The sequence below is a fragment of the Cinclus cinclus genome, chromosome 3, assembly GCF_963662255.1.
Source record: "Cinclus cinclus chromosome 3, bCinCin1.1, whole genome shotgun sequence".
Classification (NCBI taxonomy): domain Eukaryota; kingdom Metazoa; phylum Chordata; class Aves; order Passeriformes; family Cinclidae; genus Cinclus; species Cinclus cinclus.
This window is the reverse complement of record NC_085048.1, coordinates 49,724,092-49,738,234: the sequence shown is the minus strand read 5'-3', so window position 1 is coordinate 49,738,234 and position 14,143 is coordinate 49,724,092. Positions and strand designations below refer to the sequence as shown.

Below are 14,143 nucleotides of genomic sequence, written 5' to 3'. Positions count from 1 at the left end.
TATAATGCTGATCAGCCTTAATTTATGTTGCGTTTAGTGACTGTTAAAACAGGAAATGAAGCCAATAGCAAGAATGTTTCGTTACATTGTTTTCCTTGAACTGGAAGCCCTCAATGAAATTATTCTGTTGTGTTCTTAGAGTGAATAAATTAGTTAAAAGTAATATTATTTGGATTGTTTTTTTTCAGATTTATGCAAAAATATATTGGAGTGCTTATCCTGTTAATCTGCCATAAACTTATGAAAGAAAATTGTATATAATGTACTGTCTTGTGCACTCGTTATTAATTTCATTTGCAATTTGTGTTTCTCTGAAAAAATCCCAACCAGCAGATTTATTGGTTTTGTTAAATGTTAAATCTTCTATTGCTTTTAAACTGTGTCATATTTGATTATACAGAAGTATTAAAAGCCTCTTTTTTAAAGGATTTTTTTTATATTTCCCTGCCTTCCTCTCCTTTCAGACTACCTAATTCTGAATTGCTTTACCATCCTGTTATTGTATAATTCCTTTGCATTTCACATGGAATGTCTTATTTACCCTGTATCGTTTTGTTACACTGTGATTTACACTTAAAAGCAGACTAAGCTGACAAGTGGGTATTTTCTCTGGTTGTTCAGTGCAGATAAAAAAAAACCTGTTGGGAGGTATTCCCTATTTGCTTAATGTTGTGACACTTGAGTGGTTAAAAAGGATATAAAAGTGTTCCTGACCTAGTTGTGTCTGGGTTTTTTTCAGACACTTCAAGAGGGTGTTTTTGTTGTTTTTTGCTCCCCTCCCTTTCCATTGCAAGACCTCATAAGCATGTTCACCCTTGGCTTTCTGTATGTTACTGCAGTCCTGACTGATGTGCTGCCATTTCAATGTGTCCTCCTGCAGGCTGTTAAATGTGCTGTGCTGTGAGCTCAATACCTTTTTACTCTTGGAGACTCAGTATAAAGTATCACAAGTTTTACTGACTGCTCAGGAGGAAAATGTCACAGAAACTTCAGAAGGACCAGGGTAAGAAGTGATTGATGTAAATGTTATGACGCTCACATTCTTCTGAGAGTGGATACATGTATGCCATAGTAGCTTTAAACATACAAATGCTTTCACTTAAGCTGGCTTCTAATCTCCATGGGGTTGCTTACATGCAGGTTGCTTATATGTCAGCAGTTTTAAATTATGAACGAGTAAAATAGCCTTCTTTTTCTCCCATGTTCACCCAAATAGTATAAGAAATTAAAAAGCAATTATTTTTCTACTTTTTAGTTGTATTACTCTTCTTTCTTAAACAAAAAGTGTTTTAAATTTGTGAATGTAAGTCTGCCTTTTAATTTTATGGTATTTTAATCTTGTGTATTTAATATAAAATCAGGGTATTTTTTTAATGTTCATGAATTGAAGGCATCATCGGTACTTTGGGGTTTTTATGGGGGAGTGGTGTTGTTGTTATTGTTTGGTTTGTAGCTTTGTCAACTCTCCACCAGTTTTTTTGTAGCCTAGTCAACTCTCCAGCTTCTCTGACTTTCCATTGCTGTCTTCTAAATAAAATTGTACAGCGCATCCTTTTAAAAGGGAAATGTGTTTTTGGGAGAGAAGTGGACAGTCATTTACTTACTGACATTTTTTTCCGTTCTCACGGCAAGCTGAGTTTAAAGTATTCTTCTCTTACCATTTGTTATATGGGACCATTACAGAATGTAAGTCAAACAGTGTGGGTGAAGATTATAGTTATTTACTATTTAAAGATGAAACCTGCTATTTCCCTACTAACGCAAAACTTTTATTAAGAAACTTGATGGGAAAAAAAAATGGATTTTACTGCTTTCAAAAATTTTGTACCTTGCGCTGCGCAGGGACTTCAAACAGCAAGTTGTCTGTGTTTCAAATAATAACTCTGTTTATTTGTGACAGCAAAAGTATACTGGTAGGCCAAATAAGCAGCAAATTTTGATGGTCCATTAACTGTCACTGCCCTAATTATGCATTTTTTATGTGACATAAGAAAATTTGTGAGATTTTCTACTCTTTTGGGTCCAGTAATTGCTGAATTTTTTCTAATCAGTAGTAGGTAGGGAAGCACAAAGTTAGAACAATGCTTGGAGACATCTCAAAATCCTTCATTTTTCTGTTTATTTATATGTATATATATTCCAGGCCATGTTTTAACTCTGGTATGTTTCTCAAAATATACTTGCTTCCTTAGGTTTTCTGAATTAAACATTAAATTAAAGCTTCTAATTTTTGGAGGTTTATTGTGTTTTGTTTGTTTTGTTTTGTTTTGTTTTTTTCCACAGAATTTTTATAATTGATGCTCTGTCAGTGGAGAGAAACCATGTTCTTGTAAGGATAAATCTGATCGGAGGACCACAAGAAAGGATTTTGCCTTCGAGAGAATTAGATAAGGTTAGAACCTAAAGTTCACAGGTTTCCCTTTCTGTAATTTCTGCCTTCATTAACTGAACACTTTTGCTGATAGTTAGGCATGTGAAAAATTATTTAACACCAGACCACCTTTTGTTTTATGAAGTGTTAACATTCTAAAGGGATACACTGAGCAAATACATTGCCCCCGCTGTCTGGGGATTGTCATGTACCTAGGACATACTATGTTTAGACAACATGTTTATTTGACTCCATTTTAATGTTACTTTTAAGCAAATACAATTTGGGGTTTTTTTTAATTTATTTTTGTATTTCTGCATTTTCTTTACTAGCTTTCCATTTATCTTCTTATTATTTGATTTTTTTCCATTCTTGGGTTTTCTAGATATTCAATATCTATTATGAAAGTGGAGCTTTCATCAATGTTCTAACATTGAAGTGTTTGCTAAAAAGCTTCTTTAAATGTTCTACTTCTCACTGGCTGTCAGTCTCATAAAGATGAAATATAGGCTACTGTCAGCACAACAAAGACACCTAAATCAATCTGTGAAGTTGGAAATACAGTTAATAGGTTATTGGGGTTTTTTTAAAAATAATTTTTATAAGCTTCTCAATTTCCTTTGTGGTTGAAAAAAGGAACTGTAAAATCAAAACTTTTAGTGGTATATACACCATAAAAATTATATTCTCAAATGCTTTTTGTATTTTCTATACTTTATTTTTTAGTTACATCTCATTGGAAATCGTAGTATCAAGCATAATTTTGGTGCATAGACAGTAATTCTGGGAACTGTATCTTTGTGTGTTAATTGAGAAAAAGCTATTAGTTTTTCTGCTAAATTAATTTGTTTCTGGTCCTATTTCTAGGGCAGTGGTCTATATCCATGGCCAATGTTTTCATCATTCCCTGTGCCAAAGTGCTATGTTGCAGAAATTCCTAGGAAAGCTGAATTCAGACAAGGTACATAGAAAGCATGCAAGCAGTGTAGATTTCATGCAAGCATCTTTGTCAATTTTAAAAATTTCTTTTTCCTCCCTCCCTGCACCCTGCTCCCCACGCTCACATCCCACAGATTATAATCTCATTCAGTATTTAAGATTATTTCAGTGTTGGCTGCAGTTGTAGCTAAATAAGTTGGTTTGGTTTTGTTTGTCTGGTTTTATGCAACTGTCAATCTGCAAAGCTCTGTTTGGTAATCTAATTCTTATACACACTTCAAGATTAACCTCCTGGCTCGTCTCTGGTGGGTGACTCATAAGGTACATTTATATCATCTCTCTAGTAACTGAAGCAAGACAGTTTGCTTAAACTGCAGAGTTTTTTGTACCCTATTTTCCTGATTCACATCCCTGTGTTTACAGAGCTTGGTGGTGTGTGAAATAGACAGTGTTTAGGATAGTTGGTTTCCACATTGAACATCAATTTGGAATGTGAGCAGACTGAAGAATTCTTTGAACTGCCTAGGCACAGCAGTTTAATTCACACAGAGAAACCGTTTTAAGGTTTTAGTTTGCTTAGACAATGCAAAAGAATATGGTGAATGGTTTGGTAAATAAATAATTCATTGTATTTGTTCATGTTTACTATATCCATGAGATTAATTTATTAGGAATCATTAATTTCCTTAGCAGAGACAGATGTACAGAACTAATAGAAATTCTGCATTAACTGTGGACGATAAAATAGTCTGTTCATATATATCTGAGGGAAAAAAAATATTAAAAGGTGGTTTCCAGCTCTGATCAGAGGAAAGGGCATATAGTTACAAAAGAAGGGATTTTTTTTCTGTTATCTTAGCTTTTGTAATACTGTTCCAGGCTTCCCAAGACAAATTTCATAAGACAACAATCAGGTAATAGTAAAGTGGGTGTCTTCAAGGAGGCAGTAGTATTACTCTTGGGTTGGAAAAGCATATTGTATCATTCTTACTATTCTCAGAATGTGTTCAAATGATCCCTCTGTTCTCTTGTTTAAAATAATTCTGTTGCTCCTCATTACCCGAGTGGGATAATGAAATAGATATTGCAGTTGTCACATTTGTGGATGACAGTCAACTAAGAAAACTTGGGTAAAACTGTGGCTAACAGAAAATTTGCTGGAATGAAGTTTCAAAGATTGGCAAATGAGTTTGATGAAGAATTGAAATCAAAGAAATATTTTAATTTATAATGGCATTTTTGATGTTAAAGGTAACTGAAGTAAGAGATTATATAACTACAAAATGAATAGAATATTTGGTAGTGGAGTTAAAATACTATGTGTTTGTTATTTGAAAATAAGAGAAATAAACTATTTAAACTGTCCTATTTCAGTACTAGGTTAAAAAAAAGAACTGTGAACATATGATTTGCCAGACTGGAGCTTTCAGGATGTGTAAGTTATTTTGAAAGAAAATATTAGAATAACTAGATCAAAAATCAAAATAATGAAATTCATAAATTGTTGTTGTAGTGCTTGCAAAAAAGAAATCAAGAGCATAAATAGAAAATTGAGAATATCTGAACTGTATTTTTAAGCACTATTATGGCAGTGATAGAAGTTTTCTTTCACAAGAAAGGTTAAAAAAACAGTTGCAACATGGATCCATGAGTTGCACTTATACAAGATTTTACAACTTGTTTGTTTTGCATGTTCAGAATTCATGTTGTGTGTTACTCAGATTGCTTGGAGTTTAGAAAAATATTTGTTAAATTTTCATTCTGCTTTAGTGCAAGGTGATGGACAGGGTTCACCCAGATTTTTGACTGGCAAGAGTTCTGCAGTCATGGTGTGAGTGGGAATGCATGGCTGCTTCATTGTATCTGTTGACAAGGATGGAAGGCCAACACAATGTCTGGTTGCCTGAACCTGTGTTCAGATTTCATGCTGTGGTGTTTCATTTTGTATGTAACCTGTGAGGTATCCTTCTGGTCCTCTTCATTTGGGTGTTCCTATGACATGAATAATTAAGACTACTCGATTCTTACTACTGTTTAAGAATATATAGTTTCTTTGGCTGAAAAAGCTGTAACTGTAGGTTTTATTCTGTCTGTCCTGACTTCTTACTTGTTTCATCTTTATTGCACGAGACTTGGACATCTCAAGAGTAGCTTACCTTTTCTTTGTACTTTGACAATGTATCCTATATCCATCACATAATTGTGATGGCAAGTGTAAAAACACCTGATAACCTGATTTTTAAATATATTTATATAATAGATATTGGAGATGGCTGGTGAGAGTTAATATATATATATATATATATATATATATATATATATATATATATGTATTTACAGATCTGCTCTTGAATATGATACTGCTAATGCTTCTGTTTCTAACCCTCCCATCAGATGGAGCTGAATGACTGATACCATAACAGAACATTTTGGAACTAGTGTGGCCAAACTGAGGTCAGGGAAAAGGAAGCTTCATTTCTAGATCCTTGGATTTCATTTATCCTGTGACTGTATCTGGTATAATGGAAACCATGGATAAAACTGAAAGTAGCTTATGAGGGGTGGTTACTTGAAAGGACTTGTTCACACTGAGCTTTCTAGCATGAAAACCCAAGAAGTGAGTAGGGTATTTCATTATGTAAATTATTTTGAAGGACAGGGCTAAACGTGCAACACTGACACCTTATGGTTCCATTTGGGTTGCAAAGGGAGAACCAATGAGCTGTAATAAAAACCAGAGCATTGGTAACTCTGACAGTATATGGAATGTGTTTCCCAGCATCAAGGCCTGAATGCTGTATGTAACAGAACTCTATTTTAACACTCTTGCTTTTATTCCATGCTATTATAGTGGTCACAGACACTGGTTATTTTGACCCACTGAATAGAAAAGGACTTTATTGTAATTTATGTTGGTGAATTTAGTAACTGCATTGGAGTAGTGGAGTATCTCTCCCATTTCATGAGGACACTTTGAGTAAGCAGACTCACCCAAAAAATATATTTGTATCTGAGAAAAACTTGTTGTGCATCAGTGTTTACAAATATCTCTCCTGGTTTTGCAGATATTAGGTATTTGTCTGTGTGGTGTATGGGTCTGCAGGAAAGGATTTATGGAAAAATAAATTTGGTTGATTGTATATTAATATGCTGTAATCATTGCAGCCAGTAGTTAGAACTTCAAAACTATTGGATAGAAGTATGTTAATGATTCACTTCTGTCAAAGATAATTTATCGTGAAATTTCAAATTATATATGTGGATCATTATTTTTATGTGAAAATTAATTATGTAATTTCTACCTGTTTACACTGCATCAAGATACCCTGTTGCTTTTATTTTCTAATTGCTCAGTTATTATTTCATTAAGGTAATCTGATGAAGAACTATTAAGTGGCTTTCAAAGAGTGATATAGTCCTTTTATATTCAGAATGCAACTGTGAAAAGATTTTTTTTTACTTGTAATATTAACTATAGTATGGACTGTTAGAAGATAAACTCTTTAGAAGGTTATTAAACTGCAATATTCACTCTTCTGTTTGCACAGAATATGTTTTTCTTTTCTAGTCCTAGCTCTGCAATTCTGACAGTTGGTAATGACTGTGGCTGAAGAATATTGTCCATAAATGTCCTGCAATGATGCATTCACTGCTTAGCATTTCCTTAAACTTGGATACCCCCACCATTCATTAATCATATTTTCTTCTGAACTTGAACTCATACAGTCCAGAATTGGTACCAAAAATCTGTAGTTATTTCTTACCAGAAGTATTTTGATAATTTATCTCAGCCACTTTCTCTTGAGTTCTTTATTTTGTACTTCTAACTTGAATGGGAACTTACTTCCATGTTTCAGGTTTGGTTTCATTGAGGGTTTCTTGTCTGTTTGCTTGTTTGTTTTGTTTAGTTTTGCTTTCTAAATCTGATTTCATTCTCTTTTGTGTAATACCTGGTATTAACAGTGTCTTTAATTATTTTTCTAAACTTTCTCTGTGAAAGAATCAGCTGTATTGTCTTTCCTGTTATCCCTTATAATGTGACATAAATGCCTTTGTCACATACATTTCTTTGACTTGTCCTTTTTATATTGGTCTTGGTATTCGTCTGCTATGAGTCTGTTGCCTTTTGCTTTTAAGTCCATTCAATTAAAAAAAGATGAAAGAGTAGTAAGGTCTATGAGAAATGCACATGAGGTTTCCTAAATTATGTATCTCTATATGGATTTGTTTCTATGTACTAGTCAAATAAATTGCAGTCAGGTTATTCATCTCTCCATTTAGATTTTGACTAAGATACACATTGATTTACTGATCTTAGTTACTAATCACAGAAAAACACTTCTGCCAAAAAACACAGTCAGATGAGAAGAGGCTTGTTTCATTTCTTATGTTTTATAAAACATTGATGAATTTTTCTGGGTCTTACTTGCTTTAGAAGAGCTAAACAAGGTAGCTGAAGAATTATTTGAAGAATTATAAAGCAGCATCTTTTAGAAAAGTGAGATCAATTTAAAATTGCTATTTTGATGTAGTGATTTGAATTTTATACATGCATGTAAGTGTAGCTTATTTGTAGTACAATTTTATAGCTTCATAAACTAGTAAATGTGGGGTTTTTGTTTGTTTTTTTTTCCATAAGATTTCACAGAACAATCAATGCTATAGCACAAATTAAGTACAAGTAAGGGATGGGATGGCAAAATATAACCACATATGAAGAAGAGGAGACCAGGAGTGCAGCAGATTGATTAAATTGACATTAGCTTCTTTTCAGTCATGACCATATTTAAAAGCTAGTATCAGTAGAGGAAGGTCTTAGTCATTTTCTTCCTCATATTTTCTCTTCCTATTTTTTCTCTTCCCCTGTTCCCTCACCTTCTATCCTTCACATCATTCAGTAGGTCTAGTATTTTTCCAGGAAAAAAATAAATTTCAAGTAATTAATTTAGGATAAATAGTGAACTCATTTAGTGACAAATCAGAAAAGAGAAGAAATAAAAGCAGGATTTCTGTTTCTTGGTGTTGGTAAATTTAGAATACCTCTAGTGGTAGTGGTAGTGTGACAGCCTGCCTTCAGTAACATGAAATATGTTACCCAGAGCTCTGTTGTTGCTTCAGTTTCAGCTACAGAGTAATACTGCTGGGCAAGGTATAGTTGCCTACTAAATTGTGAAAGTAAGCTGGCATTGTTTTTGATATCATGAATTTCTGTAAGCAATTGTCATTCAAAAAAACCCTCAAGGTTCTTTGTTTTTTTTGTACTGTGATGACCTAGTGGCAAGAGGTGATAATCCACATTTAATGGCCAGTTAAGGGAAGCAAGTGGTTTGCCTGGAGGAAAATAAGCTGCAGCAAGTTTCCACAATATGATACCATACATATTGTGGATACAGTTTGTACTGGATATATTCAATACATGACTGCACCACAGTATGTTGGTCGCATGGGTCACTGGTACATTGACTGATTAAACCTCAGCTTGTAGTCTCCAATCCTTGTCTGCCAAACTGAATTACTACAATCCTTGAGGAAGTGAAATAACTGATTAACTTGTATCAAGGAGTATTTCTTTGCAGTTCTAGAATTTTCCTCAATACTCACCTGTTTCAGAAATAACAAAAAAAGGGCAGAGAAAGAGCTAGAAATAATATTGATAATACAGTATGAGTTAAATCTTTCTTCACATTGAGTTTTCATAAATAAGTTGTTCTAAGCATGACTGCATGATATTTGAGAATATACTGAGGATTTCTTTATTTGAGGATAGCAAAGAAATTTCATGTTAATTTGGGGTCATTAATAATGATGATAATTAGGTTACGATAATAAGGTTGTTTTGAATTTTTTTGTATTGCATAATAAATTCTAGTGACAAGGATATAATATACTAATTAGAAATCATTAAGTCTTTAGATAAACTTCAGATAAATTACATGCAAAATCATAATTCTGTTGAAAATATTCTAATAATTTTAAAATAATAAGATCATTTCAAGAGTGTTTTGAAATAGAAATGCTATAAAGAAGTAAAATTAATATCAAATATTCTAAATATCCATAGACTGGCTTAAACAACTGTTGAGACTTGTCCTGGTTTAGAGCAAGTTTAGGGAGAAAACTTCCAAAGGGGTCCCTCTAGAAAGCAGATTCAAGCAGCCCCTCCCCCCACCAGTTCAGGAGAAAGCAACCTCCTTCAAGAAAAGTGGAAAAAACTGTTTATTTAACAAGCAAATTACTCACAAACATGAAAAAAATAATAATATGGAACAATGGAATCCCTTGCTGTTCTGAAGTGATGGCAAATTCACAGAGTCCTTGTCATGGGGTGTAGCTCAGCTTGCTCAGTCTCTTATCAGTCCCTCCTGCTCTGGAAAATGCCATGTTCCAGCCCTGGTGGGCCACAGGTGTGAGCTCCTGGTGTTCTTCTGGGTTTTCAGTCCAGAGCAGGGCTGATCAGTTCTAGGAAAAAGAAAAGCCAGGGAACTTCTCTACCTCAGCTAGCTAATAAAATTAACTATAAGCCAAGGAGAGCTCTCTCCTGCTATCTGTCCGTGCTGCAGACAACACAGTCCAGGAGAAGGATGTGGTGGAGCAAGTGCAGTCACTGATAACAAACTGCTTCTCCCCTCTTTGCTCTCAGAACCTGTCTTAAGGCTGTAGAACTTAATATCCAGCTTAAACAGAACATACATTTGGGGATACAGACATCATAAAGTTACCCTAGGACAATGCCTTAATGAGAAGTCAGTTTTCATGGCAACATTCATTTCTATCATGTCCAAAATGTAGAAACAATAAAGGAGATCTTGTGAGTTATGAAGAATGTTTATCACCCTGGTGAATACTTAGTGTACGTTGCATTCCTTTCATATGATAGGAACTGCATGGTCCAACAGCAGAGTGATTGTACCCAGCTGGAGCGAATGCACGTGCATTTGCCTTGTCTCAGATGCCATCTTTATTTTTCCTGTCAAAAACTCAGTCCCTTTCAGCTCCCCTCAGAAACTATTTCATAGTAGTATCAAGTACTTTGAGAACCAAGTTACCTGGCAGTAGCCAAGTGCCCTGGCAGCCAGGAGGGCCAACCTTGTCCTGGGGGCATTGGTCAAAGCATTGTCAGCCGGGCAAGGAGGGGATTGTCCCACTCTGCTCTGCACTGGGGTGGCATTACCTCTAGTGCTGGGGGCAGTTCTGGGCACCACAACATAAAAAAGACATTAAGCTATTAGAGAGTGTCCAAAAGAGGGCAGCGAGGATGATGAAGGTCTGAAGGGGAAGCCTAACATGGAGGGGTTGGGGTCACTTGGTTTGTTCAGCCTGCAGGAGACTGAGGGGAGACCTCACAGTGGTCTTCAACATCTTTACAAGTAGAAGCAAAGGAGCAAGCACTGATCTTTTCACATTTGTGATAATGACAGGACTTGAGGAAATGGTATGACACTGATTCAGGGGAGATTTAGATTAGATATCAGGAAAGTACTATTCATCCAGAGGTTGGTTGGCTGGTACAGGCTTCCCAGGGAAGTAGTAACAGCAACAAGTGTTTATGAGTTCAAGAAGTGTTTAGACAACACTCTCAGGCACATGGTGTGACTTTTGGGGTGCCCTGCATAGGGCCAGGAGTTGATGACCCTGATGGGTCCCTTCCAACTCAGCCTAGTCTATGATTGTATAATAGAAATGCAAAAGCCATGCAAGGAATTAATCCAGGTGAAAGGCAGGTATTCAGTCACTGGCAGGAGAGCAGGACCCCATCACCTCTAATAGTTACTTAGGGACAAATGCGATCACAGAATCAATTAGGTTTGAAAAGACTTCAGATGATGTTGAGTCCAGCCTTTGACTGAACACCACCATATCAACTCGCATCATGTCAATGTCACACATAATGTTCCTCCCCTTCCTCTTTCTCCCCTACTGCTTTATATATTGAGCTTATCATATGGTGTAAAATATTCCTATGGTCAGTTTGGGTCACCTGTCCTAGCTGTGTCTCCCCCCAGTTTCCCAACCTCCTTGCCCGGGTAGCAGTATGAAAGCAGAATAGGTCAGATCTGTGTATGCTGTGCTTTCACAGATCTCTAGAACATCTCTAGGTTATCAACTCAGTGTTCAGCACAAATCCAAAACATAGCCCCATACCAGCCACTGCGCAGAAAATTAATTCCACGCCAGCCAAAATAAGCACAAAACCCCATCAGTAAGTAGAATGAATGTTCCTGTTTTGTATAAAGCAGAATGTCATCAGCTTTAGCCTCTCTAGTTTAAGTGTCTTAGAAAAAGACATAATTTATGTAGTCTTTTCTCATAAGGTCTGCAAAAAATACATGTGGCAATGGGGTTGGAGCTATGTGATCTTTCAGGTCCCTTTCAACTCAGACTATTCTGTCAGTGTAAGATCATTATAGAATAACACTATTTTTTCATTTCTTCTAGATAAAGATCTTGACAAGCTCTTAAAACTCCTAAAAGGTCCAGGCAAGCCAACCAGGTGGGCAGAAATTTGTAGAAAACAGTTCTGCAAAGTCATGAAAACCAGACCAGATAGCATCAGTGGACCAAGTGAGTATGGCTTAAGAAGTTTAACAAAGAAAGCAGGCAAAAGGCCACTAGTAAGCAACTCTTCTTCATATTTTCATTGAGGAGTATATCATCAGTACAAGAAGTTCCATAATTTTGTGTTGATTATGAAAACTATTTAATGAGATTTTCACAAGAAAACCAGTTTTGTACTTTTATGTCCTATTTTTCTCTTTATGTCTGTTGTCCCTCTGTATTGTCAGTGAAATTTGATGGAGAAGGAGGGCTCAAATACAAGTCTTTGTTCCAGATCTCTGAAGAGTCCATTATTGAAATACTGAGAAAATGAAAAAGAAAGCCTGAAAGAAGCCAGACATTTCTCAGAGATTAGTGAATGACTTAACATGGGTTGGGAAATTATATTGATGGGCAATTTTAGTAAAAAAAATGTCAGAATTTAGCCATACGAAATATCAAAGAACCTTTTCATTCTGGTTTTTCTTAATTTTCATATGCATTTCTAATGAACAGTGTGATCATGCAGGAGCATTGCTATAGCTCAGTTAAAGAACAAAAGCAGCCAAAGAAAAACACAGATCATCTGTATGGCATACATCATCAGAAGTAAGCCATAATAATTCCCTTATGATATCATATAAACTTGTGTAGCCATAAAGGTGTTCTCAGAAATTGCTGGCTTCTATTCCTATAGGAATTCTGATTATGTTCAGTATGTAGTCTTAACTTGTTATTTACAGATGCCCAAGGCTTCCCTTTGTATTATTTAGATAATATTTAGTGAATACAACTGACTGTTGCAAAGTTCTTCAGATGTTTTGTATCTTCTTGGAGATATTTCAGAAGCAGCAAAATATCTGTAGCTCTGTGGTTTGAGACAACATCATGTTCACTGAATTCATTTTACAAGAGACAGCTGTGCTGCTGTGTATCTTTTGCAGCATGTAAAACTCTCCCAAATTTCAGAGGAGTGAGAGACTTCAGTCCAGATGCCCAGAAATCAAAGCTTTCTCTATAGTTACAGATGGAGAAATCTCCATGGTTTACAGAACAAAGTACACTTGAGCTTTCTGTACTGGGCCCATTCTTAGGGGGACCGACATTAGCAGGAATTAAACAAGAATATAATGAGCAAAAACAACATTAGAATCAAGGACTGTATAGTGTAATGTGTATTGATCTGTTAAAAATATTCTGTGATCTGGTGTCAGGATTACCAGATGCTGAATCTATAGAACCTGCTTGAACTCCACTGAAAAATTCCAGAGCAAACTGTACACTGTCAATATCTCTAATTCACCCTTCCCATGTTGATTACTTTACCATCAAGTTGATCGATACTTTTGTGCTAAATGCTCTGGCAGTGCATTGCTTTTGGGATGCCCTTAGACTGGGGTTTTCTCTGCTAAAGCATAACCTCTGACTGTAGCTTTTAAGTAATTTCTGTTCTCAAACATCAAGATCCAGTTTTGAAAGCTAATTGAACTTTATTTAGAAGCTTTATTGAACTGCTAAAAGGAGATGCAAACCTTCCTCAGGCTTGCACGTCTTTTAATGTGTCAGGACTGAAAGTCTGGGATTTTTCTTGGTCTCCTAAAGCGAAACATATTGTAGACAAACAGCAGTTGTCCTACAGTCTGTTGTTCTAAGCACAGTAAGCTATGACAAAGACATGGTTCCAGTCATTCCTTCCATGAAGGTGACACAGATTTTGGGTGCTAGGGTGCATAGCTCCTTATTTTCTTTGGGTCATTTATCAGCTAGAGAACCATGGGGAGAGCCTTTGGTCAGGTTATCTCTTTCAGGTACAGCAGAAAGCATTTCTATTGTTTTCCATTCCAGCAACTTCTTATTTCATCCGTTCCCAGTAAATATTGTATCAGCAGCTGTCTTCTGGGCAGATTCAACATCCTTATTCCTTTCCCCTTTTAGGAGACTTTAAACTCAAAGCAAAATTAAGGGTGTTGCAGAGATCTTATCAATTATATGCTAAGATTCTTCCCTTCATAATGAGATATTTCCCAAATATATGTGTTCCCAAATCCTATTCTTCTCAAGCTTTATATTCATGTGTGATGTGGATAGGGATAATTCAGCTAAAATTACTCGCTCCATAGTCTTTCAGATTTTCCGTCACCTATTTCCCTGAGGATCTGGATTTAGATCTCCAGCATTTTTTAGGACCTATTAATTTACCTCCAAATCATTTTTTCCATAATAAAAACCAACCAACCAGGAAAATAAAAGATAGCAGCTCTTGAACTTGCATGTGAGAACTTATGGTAAAACATAGGC

At 35.6% G+C, this 14,143-nt stretch overlaps 1 protein-coding gene across 1 annotated transcript in view; it reads left to right on the top strand.

The window, feature by feature from the left end:
* Window positions 1-14,143, top strand: part of TBC1D32 (TBC1 domain family member 32) — a 71,022-nt gene that overhangs the window by 36,072 nt on the left and 20,807 nt on the right. The window contains exons 23-26 of the mRNA XM_062488766.1: window positions 881-1,003; window positions 2,284-2,392; window positions 3,239-3,332; window positions 11,747-11,872. Coding sequence (XP_062344750.1) covers window positions 881-1,003; window positions 2,284-2,392; window positions 3,239-3,332; window positions 11,747-11,872 — 452 coding nt within the window. The remainder of the gene's footprint in view (window positions 1-880; window positions 1,004-2,283; window positions 2,393-3,238; window positions 3,333-11,746; window positions 11,873-14,143) is intronic.